Source organism: Crassostrea angulata, chromosome 5 (genome assembly GCF_025612915.1).
Source record: "Crassostrea angulata isolate pt1a10 chromosome 5, ASM2561291v2, whole genome shotgun sequence".
Taxonomy (NCBI): domain Eukaryota; kingdom Metazoa; phylum Mollusca; class Bivalvia; order Ostreida; family Ostreidae; genus Magallana; species Magallana angulata.
The window spans coordinates 49,290,909-49,301,258 of NC_069115.1; the positions used below are offsets into that span (position 1 = coordinate 49,290,909).

General features: G+C 32.6%; 2 protein-coding genes across 2 annotated transcripts; both read right to left on the minus strand.

The window, feature by feature from the left end:
• Window positions 1–403: 403 nt before the first annotated feature.
• LOC128184639 (uncharacterized) lies at window positions 404–2,865 on the minus strand. Its single transcript, XM_052854200.1, has 3 exons — window positions 2,256–2,865; window positions 1,834–1,962; window positions 404–1,362 (listed from the first exon to the last, which is right to left on the minus strand). The coding sequence occupies exons 1-3, from the start codon at window positions 2,863–2,865 to the stop codon at window positions 965–967; spliced, it is 1,137 nt and encodes a 378-aa protein (XP_052710160.1). The 3' UTR covers window positions 404–964.
• A 1,835-nt stretch (window positions 2,866–4,700) lies between these two features.
• Window positions 4,701–8,783, minus strand: LOC128184635 (stimulator of interferon genes protein-like). The gene is made up of 2 exons (XM_052854194.1): window positions 8,211–8,783; window positions 4,701–5,166 (listed from the first exon to the last, which is right to left on the minus strand). The coding sequence occupies exons 1-2, from the start codon at window positions 8,776–8,778 to the stop codon at window positions 5,162–5,164; spliced, it is 573 nt and encodes a 190-aa protein (XP_052710154.1). The 5' UTR covers window positions 8,779–8,783; the 3' UTR covers window positions 4,701–5,161.
• Window positions 8,784–10,350: the final 1,567 nt, after the last annotated feature.

Consider the following 10,350-nt stretch of genomic DNA (forward strand, 5'->3'; position numbering starts at 1 on the left):
AAATGCAAGCGTTATTTTCAAAATTTTATGATTTTTTCTCTTAAAAAATTGTTTTTTTAAAGATTTTATCGTCATATTAGCAATGAATTTTCATTTTTCTGACCTTTTAATATATAATAATCCGATTTGACTTTATGAAAATAAAAAGAAGAATGATGCTTTCAGAACATCCAATTCTTTTAAATCAATCTAGATCTCTCAAAATCTTAATCACTTTCTTTGATCTTCGAACAGTCCGTAAAGTGTGTGATCTCCATTCAATCGATCTAGCAATAGTCGACGCAAACTAAATAAAAAAAAGTACAAAGACATAAACCACCGATGTGACATTTATTTAGAATTTAAGTTGTCATTTACAAAGCTAAACACTGAATCCAAAAGCAATCTTGAGTGAGTATATTCTTACAACGACTTGTAGACTATTTCACTGGATCGCGTGTCTTTTTGCCATCTATGTTTGAATCACAATTGATTGTTGTAAGAAACAGAGGGAATAATTTACGCACGGGATATTTTCTGATGAATCTCTCTCTCTCTCTCTCTCTCTCTCTCTCTCTCTCTCTCTCTCTCTCTCAGATATATTCTTCTAGAAAGAGACATACAAACACATAAACCAGGCATTTGACGAACAATATTACACATGTCTGTGTTGGAGTTTTTTTTTTTTGCAGTGTTTAACAAATCTTATGTACTTTTTTACTCGTTTTTGAATAATTAAAATATAATAATAGTAATACTAATATATACTAATATAATAGTATCATAGTTATAAACACCACAAATATATCCATTAAATTGTAGAAACAAACACGACTTATCATCTAATGATTAAAGTTTTGAAAATGATTCATTTTAAATATTTTGTGAAACGTGTAAATTTAATCAATTTTGTTATAAAATTATTAAAATATAAAAAGCAGCTTAGAAGAAAGAGGCCACAAAAATTGATTTGGTATATCATCTTTTATGAGGGAAGAAGAAACCCTGAAAAAGTTGTAACTGGTATGCTATGACTGTAATAGCCTTTTCCGTGATGATGTCTCACCCAGACACTGTCTCCCTTTTGGAGATTCAAAACGACCATGTTAGTTCCTGTCTGGTATGCAGCAGCGCTCTCACCGATCAGTCTGACTTTCGGCACGTTGTTCAGTACTATTTCTAATCCTAGATACTGCTGAAGATATTCAAGAGCACTGACATAGAATACGTAAGTACCTTCCCCGGGGGAGGTGAAAACCCCTGTGCTGGGGTTGTATCCATTTCCGACATTCGTTAGAACCACATTGAACATCAAAGTCCCGCTATTCCAAGTTGTACTCAATGATGTTACTGCAGCAGTGAAAGCTACTTCTTGTTTTGGATCTTGAAATGAAAAATAATTACGTAATATATTCATTATCTAATAAGAAGTAGTAAACCTATATAATTAAAATTGTACTTTAAGGAACTCTGGGACACCGTAAAATATGATATTAATGATATTGATATGATATTGATGTAAAAAACTCATATTCGAGATCAAATCTTTTTTTCCAAATTTGAAAATAAGCATAATTTGACAAACGCATTTTAAAAATGTTTATATCGGTAAAAAGATAAATCAAAATTTTAAAAGGAAAAAAAGTAAATTTTATTGTCTATTTTAAAAGAAATTACCTTCTAACATAATTGCCTCGTCTCTCATTAAATCACTGTTTAAACGGTTCTTTTTAATACTACCCAAGTATTAAGTCAAAACTTTACACAATTCTTTGCTCGCCCTTTCAAATAATAAAATATTAATATTTTATAACTATAATTGTAATAAAACAATAACAAAGGCACAATGCTCACCACATTTAATGCTTGTCTGGTTATTACGGAAAAGTTCCAAAGATGACACAGAAGCTGATAACTTCAAATGGTCCATTTGATATTGGTTAATATCCGCCTTAAGAGCCCGTGTTGTGTTATGGATTTTTTCTGTCATGTGTAAAATGAAAATACAAAAAATTAACAAATTACTACTGAGAGGTCCGTCAACATCATTATATATACTTGTTATTTATTAACGTTCAATAAAAAGGCGAATGCAGATTGATTTATCCAAAATAAAAATTGTTTGGTCTCAAAAATTATAAAATAAACCATTACCATGTGTGCTGGTTATGTATGCATTGTTTTATATGCTTTCAATTGTGAAAAAAATTCATATACCAAACTAGACTTAGAATTTTTGACTAAAATATTCCAAACAGAAAAATATGTCTACTTGCCAATAGTTTTCATATGTTGCGTTTTCATTTCCAAGAGTGCTGTTGATTGTTTTTGGTCGTTGTCTTCTATTTCTGATTTTATATTCTCCGTAGATACATTAAAACACTGAAGCAGCTTTTCCATTTCACGATAGCGATCATTAATATCAAATAACGTAATAGTCAAATACCTAACCTCAACTTTCACATCGGTTAGACTTTTTGTAACATTATCCAAGTTTTCATTAAGCTTCTCTAAATCATTTTTACAGAAGGCACTGTGATTTTTCAAAAAAGAATTCTCCGTTTGTAATATATCTATCTCTTTTTTAAGTAACGATATTTCTTGATCAGTCGATGTTTGAATTGTGGAAATCTTGTTTTCGGCCACAGTTAGTTTTTCTTGTAATGTCAGCATATCTTTCATTAGTGCGTGAACATTCTTGACCAAGGTCATTCTGATGATGGTTTCCTGGTTTAGAAGCTGTCTAAATACGTCCACATTGTTAGAATCCAATGTATCAAGGTTGAGACTAGTTAAGTTTTTTGTTTCATCATCTGTTACCACAGACAGAGAGGAAGTTTGGACTACATTAAGAAACGCAAACACTAGAACTCCAGTAGCAAGCATTCTGACAAAGTACTAACAGGGTTATTTCGATTCCCTTTTGCTTATATAACGACCGAGTCATTAAAGTTTAGTACTTTTGTCGTGAAACAATTGAAACTTTTCTATTGTTTTCCTAATGCCCACTTAATTAAGGAAAGTAGGTGAGTGTTTATCAAAGAAGAGAACGATAAACTAACACACTGCGCTCATTCTCTAAGCATTTTCAAATTGTTGAGTCGTCAAAAGTGTACTGTAATTATTAAGGATGCGATTACTCAGTTACAACATTATTTTGCGCCTTTAATGATGCATATAACGTCAAAACAAGCCTTCTGTTGATTTTTTTGGACGAGTATCGTCAAAGTAAGCACATAGTTGTAATATTATTGTTAATGTTGTTCCATTGAAATAAAATTTGTTAGTTTTCGAGGATTGTTTAGAAATAACTGACACATTTACTTTTATTCCATTAAAAAAGATTAAGACTTGGAAATTCACCAGAAATTAAACCAGGGTAAATCAAGTTATTGTCCGTAACAACATAAGATGATTTTTTATAAGTGACTAGGAACAAAATAATACTCATTGTTACATCATTTAAACGCATCTCGTCACTTCATTAATTTTAACAACTTGGAAGAATATTTATTTTATTTCTCCTCTTTTGTTTTCATTTTAGGAAGCCACCATTTCATTTCTCTCTCCAATTTTGCTGCTAACCCCCCAACCCCCGTCCATTTTTTTCGCAGCAAAATTTTTTCTTTAATTTACATATAAAGCTGAATTATAAGGCATTTTCCCTCCCCTTTTTTGGGACTATGTAAAAAAAAAAATGAAAAATTGAAAATAAGAAAATTAAGAGTGGAATTAAAGTTATCGGTACACTACCCCCCCCTTAATTGAATAGGGATTTTCATGATTTCAGAACGTTTTATTTATTCATTTTTTCATTTTGACTTGTCAAGATATATTGGGCGAGTCTGACCTTTCTTTCAAAAACGATGCTACATGCCTGATCATATATAATTTGATTTTTCTTTCAATAACTTACAGGTTACAAGTTAGCCGACCATTTACTTTGTCTATGTACCGTCGTTAACCAAATATTAATTTTTTTTAAACAACCGTGGTTCATCATTCCTCGGTTTTTTGTCGTTATCAACAAATTTTAATTTTAGCCTTGCGTGTGGCTTCTTTAGATTTGCTTAAGAAAAAGTAAGTCCAAATTATTTTCAATTCAATTTATTCCAGCGTGAATCGTAAAGTGGTTAAAAACAAAATCGAAGTTTAAATCTAAAAACCAACACCAAAATCAAGAATCTAATCAGCATTGATTTAAATGGGTCAATATGCATTAAGGCAACAAATAAACAATTCTGATCGGGTCTGTCCACCTGCTACGCTCTCTCGTCTATATTTACAGTATCTAACACAATACGGTCTGTACCAAAACGATGCATACCAATCACTAAACAACACAACAAGTTGTGCGTTTATACAACAAACATGCAGGTTTTATTGCTATAAATATTTTCGAGGAGAAGGTTCATTACGATTATACTGATAATTATACAAACTGATATTCATAAAGTTTGTCCTTGCCTCGTATTCCGTATAAATACCACAAACCCGCAAATTCCACAAACCCGAATTACAATACTCAATTGAAATTGCTTATCATCAAATTGTTCATAATCAGATCAAGTGTGAGCAATTTCTTGTTTCGTCGTTTGATTTCTAGATCTGGAAAATTAGCAACTCAAACACAATCAAAAGATTTAGTATGGCTTAGCAATATTGTATCTAAATATACTAATCCAATATCATTAAGGTCACTGTATACATATTGCTTTTTGGTTTAAAATCATAAGTGTAACGTTTTACATCAAAAAACGTGTCTAAAAGTCCAATACAATATACCCTGGTCCTAAAAAAATGTTGTTGGATTATAAACACTTTGACTGTGAAATGCAATTGCTTCCCAACAGCTCTGATCGTGATTGATAGACGTAATAATGCATAAGAGAAATTGTATTTTATGTATATTACAATATTGCAAATTTTCTAATATTCCAAAACAATAAATCTACACATTAAAACAATATTTCCAAATCAAACACATAAGGACAGATATATAATAAGTAACTTTGTTATTCAAAGTCTTTCACTTTCACTATAAATAGCTTTTTGTTAATTCCTTTTCATACACACACGATGTTCCACATTACATGATCATTCCAATTGGGGTTTGGTCCTTTTACCAGGTAGCTGTTCATTCCATTCATAGTATAACATGTGATAAAATTTTTGTTTAAATTCAGGCTGAAAATTAAGAAAATCCGATATTCAAATATATTAATTTGACAGTTACAATACCGACAAGAATGTACCTTACTTCAAAGATTTAAGCAAAAAATTAGTTCTTTTCCTGTGCAAACTAATTTAAGCCATTATGTTCATATTAATTCAAATTTAACTTATTTACAATACATGTACCAGACAGATTGTATGTGAATAGATAAAGAACACATTAATAAATTACATGTATATACTCATACTCTAAAAATTGGTTAAAATTTGATGAAATGTTTTTTGAAAACGCTTTAAAGTTTATCACTGCATCAAGACCATTACTTTTTTAAGGCACAACGTCGGAAGATTGCGATGTAAATGTATAGTTGAATTGTTTGTATCAATCAACTTGATTGTATATTACCACAGCTTATGGGTTAACATATAACAGGATTTTGAACCGCAAATGATGAGTTCCAATCCGCTGGATCGAGGCTTTTGTTTATAATTACTGAATTAGATATTTAAGTCTTATTTTTTAAATCGAAAAATGATGTATTTCGCGCTTTTTTGACTAACATATTTCTTTAGCGTTATGCCGTCTTTCATAAAAAGTAACCTTTTTAAGATGTGAAGAGTCACCTAAAAGACACAACAATTAATGGTGTTTTAAAAAAATTAATGACAAATAAAGGAAAGAAGGATATATATACATGTATTTTACAAACAAAGAAAAGCGACGTATGAATTTCTTGGATCTTGTTAAGGTTGAATAACACACAGTAAGTAACAACTAAAGCCCCTGCAGGATTCGAACTCGGGTTGAACGGATCACAAGCAACAAATTATCTATCCGGCTGTGAGGTAATTTATATATTGTCGTCCTTTTAATTAAACAAAATGTCGTTTCGATCAGAGGTCAGCTATTTTGTGTTGATGTGTTATTCCACCTTAGATATATATATATCTCCAATGACTTAGCATCTTAGCATACATACTCGTGATTTTCGCAGCCAAATACACCGCTCGTAAATAGGCATCGTCACACAAGTACCTGGTAACCCTTCGATTTTGTTACCCCTGAAACTCGTGGCCGACATGTAGTGTTCCTTTCGTTGTTTTTTGGATTTTGTGCATTTAATTCTTATTTTATGTACATATTCTGTTTGTAAATAACGCATTGACCAGTATATTTGATATGACTTTTCTCCTGACTTGAGAAAAGTGCATAAAACTTGATATTTTGATTGCGACCGAGTAACACGGCGAAGCTAACGGTGAGACTCTACAGCGAAATAAGAGGTCTGTGGCTTACATGTATAAATTGGGGTTGTAGGGAAAGAGGTGCTGAAAGAGAAATATGGCGGACAGTGCCTATTTACGAGCGGTGATCAGCTTTCAGTTTTTATGGCTTTGAATCATATCTAATGACATTTAAATCATTTCATACAAACTCAGTGTCTTGTTCTAATTTTAAAAATAAACGATTAAAGACAAAATACCACTCATTTTGAAAAATAACTCTTATATTATACCATACGGTTAAAAGGTCAAAAATTTCCGAAAAAAAGAAAATAACTGTCTTATCAATCCGACTGAAATGCTAGTCATTACAAAATTTGCACTGTTTCCGATAACGAAAAGTTAAGGGGCATTAACAAACTTTGATTCAACCAATCAGATTGTTGCTTTTTCTGTACCTAATGTTTGGACAAAATTTTCACAATTTAAACAACAAACTCATAACAATATTAGGTATAAGTCGACAAGTTCACCAATTTGGCAATAAATGATACTATAAAATTCATTTTGACGTCGAGGGACATTATTCCAATTTTTTCGGCGTGAATCCTATTTCCGCTTTGTTCGCGACAATTTTCAATTCACGGGAAAGATTAGATGCAAAGTGGTGGTTCTCATAATAGAGTATCGCTCTTTGTTTATAAAGTATACAGGTATGTGTACGGTGAACTGTGTTTAGTTAGTATTGTTCCGTGTTTTGTTTTTCCTCTTGTTTATAGAAAAACCCGGTCGTTAATATTAAAGCAGTGTTTTAAGATGTCTATTTTACATACATCACTGTACGTAATAAGAATGTATCTAACACTTAGGAATGTAAAGAGGTCACCGCTGAAGTTGAGAAAGACCGTGAAAAGAGTCAATCAAATTCAAACCTATGGGAAAATTATGGGACGTATTTTCTTTAACAACGGTCTGATATTGGTAAATATGCAACAGAGGACAGCGCCACTGCAGTTTTCATATAACATATGCACCTATATTAGAAAAAAATCAAATGAAATCACTGTTAATGGGATTAAAAATGACTATTTGCACTAAGTAAAATCCGAAGATTGATCCCACAGAAAAGAGAAAGACATCTGTAACTTGGCAAGGAGGTAAACAATTATGTTTAGCATTTCTTTTTCACAATTATAAATCTGGCGGAGTCGTCAATACTGCTCTGATGATCTCCGCTTGACGTTGGGTAGTTCTTTCCGTGGATCACTCCCTTCTACAGTACAATGCAGGACACATCGATATCACACTCGCTTTGGTTCTTTCCTTTAATAGTCTATGAACTAAGTAGAACGCAAGGGAAACTATGGTCAAAAACGTTCTCAGAGTAAACATTTCGTTAACGAGAAATCTAAATTCTGATTCTCAACTGAGTTCAGAGGGCAATGGCTGAAGAAGTTTTCAAAAGAGTTACAACTGAGATGTTTTATTTTCCTCAATTACACTTCACATATTTAAACAATTTTGAATTATATTTTCATTGTTACTTTGAAATATTGTACATTATAATTGAAAAGGTGGTTGCTCCGATCGGCAGAAGCTTGCATAATATCATTAACTAACTATAACAGATGTGAGCTCTATTAATTTTGATAAGATGTTATACATGTAAAAAAAGCAGTGAGAATTTCAATCTAACGAAAAAAGAGACTAAGACTTAATTTTAATAAAAAGAAGTCAAGATCCTCTATTAAATCAGATATAGAGAGAAAGAGGTTAGAGAGAGGAAGGGGCAAAAATGAATTCTCAAAAGAAAATATCGATTTAAATGATACCTGTATAGTAGAATGCTTCGGCTATTTTAGCAGGGCAGTCGTCTTCCTCCTCAGCATCAATGCAAGCGAACGGTTTTAAGAACGGTGGTAAATCGCTGTCTCCATTTAAATCCCGTAAAATTACAGGAATTATTCTTAAATTAAAATTCTGGTCATAGGCCATTTGAACCGCCAGCCGGGCTTCCATATCACCAAAGTAACTACTTATAAATTCAGGGCTAAGAAAAAGCAGAACATTGACGCTTTTTTCCATCTCGCCATGTATATTCTCTCTGATCGATTTTCCAGGTATAAAATCAAGAACTGGTACCATGCATCGTAAATTAAATCTATTCTCAAGGTCGTTGGATATTTGTATGACCTTTGTTTCGTCTACGGCCGAATGAGCTATATAGAGATGATACTTTTTACCAGGAGGCAGTTCATAACACATCTTATAGTTTTCTTCTTTGTCACATGTATTCTTATGAGTGGCAGTCACTAGTGATACACACTTTTCTTTCATATCAGTTATTTCTGTTCGGGGTCTATCTTTTCTCAAGGGAATATTTGCACTCTCTGCTCCCATGATTTCACTCACTAAATATTTAAAACGGAATAAAAAAAATTAATCAAATCACATTTAACAAATAGAAATATAAATAAAGTTTACCAAATCAGAGATAATGTACATTGTAACAGTGGTATGAGTAAAATAATGTATGTTTTGCACACAGAAAATTAAGAAAAGCAGCAGAGGTATCTTGAAATGAAGACAGAATGCATTTATACTCAACATTTCTAATAGATGTCTAATTCTTTACCAGAAAATTTCTTTGATATAACAATGATACCTGATAAGTAAAATGCTTCTTTGATTTGAGCAGAACACTCGGCTTCCCTCTGTGCAGCGATGCAGGCGAAAGGTTGTAGAAAGAGTGGTAATTCAGTGTCTGCATTTAAATCATGTACAAGAACTGGAATAAGTTTTATATCAAATTTCAGATCATAGGATAGTTGGACCGCCAATCGTGCTTCAACATCACACAGTTTGCTTTTGAAAAACTCAGGGCTCAAAAGTAGCAACACACTGACGCTTTTCAGCAGCTCGTGGTGCATATTGTCACATATAGTTTGGTCAGATGAATAATCGCAGGTAAAAATCAAGCATCGGAGAAGAAATCTACTCTCAAGGGCTTTACCAATAAGTTTTGCCTGTGTTTCTTGTGCAGCCGCATGGGAAATGTATATGTGATACTTTTTACCTGGAGGTAATTTATACAACAGTTCATTTTTTCGGTTTTTATCGCACACCTCTTCTTGGGCATCAGGTTCCATAAAAAGACAGTTTTTTCTACGTTTTCGCATTCTTGACCAATGTACCAAATAGTTCAATATGGAATGGCTATTCTTTGAACTTGTCAGCTCACTCCCTATGAATAAAATAATAAGTCGAAGTCATTTTCACCTTTTCTTAAACGGACTTGTACGATGTAAGGACGACTATTCTGCAATGAACGGTTAAAAAAAATAGTTTTGCAATCATTTGACCAACTGTAAAACACAAAGATTAACAAAAAATCTACTTTATCCTAGACTGAATTAATTACACCCGTAAAATCATCATTGTTTGTTGGCCGCACACAACCAACAATGTGATACCAAACCAAATATTTGTAGAATCTAGAATATTTTTCCATAACCTCCAAAACATGACATAAACGCACTTATCCTACCTATATGGTACAATGCCTTGTTGATTCTGGCAGGTATGTCTGATTCCCTTTGTGCATCGATGCACTCAAAGGGTTTTAAAAATGGTGGTAAATCGCTGTCTGCACCTAAATCTCGTAATTTAAGAGGAATTATTTGTAAGTGAAAGTTCGGGTCATAAGACATTTGAACCGCCAGCCTTGCTTCCACGTCACACCATAAGCTTTTAAGAAAGCTGGGGGTTAGAATCAGCAACACATTGACACTTTTAAGCATCTCATGATGGATATTTTCACAAATCCATGTTCCAGGCAAAAAACCGCGACCAGAAATCATACATCTAAAAAAGAGTGTACTCTCAAGATCTCTACTAATCTTTAATGCCTGTGTTTCGTCTTCGTCTGAATGAGAAATATATAGATGATATTTTTTACCCGGAGGCAGTTCA

Coding starts and splice junctions, on each gene's coding strand:
- LOC128184639 (XM_052854200.1), bottom strand. CDS start 2,865: ATGCTTGCTACTGGAGTTCTAGTGTTTGCGTTTCTTAATGTAGTCCAA. Junction 1,963..2,255: donor GCAACATATGAAAACTATTG/GCAAGTAGACAT, acceptor TACACATGACAG/AAAAAATCCATAACACAACA. Junction 1,363..1,833: donor CCAGACAAGCATTAAATGTG/GTGAGCATTGTG, acceptor TTTCATTTCAAG/ATCCAAAACAAGAAGTAGCT.
- LOC128184635 (XM_052854194.1), bottom strand. CDS start 8,778: ATGGGAGCAGAGAGTGCAAATATTCCCTTGAGAAAAGATAGACCCCGA.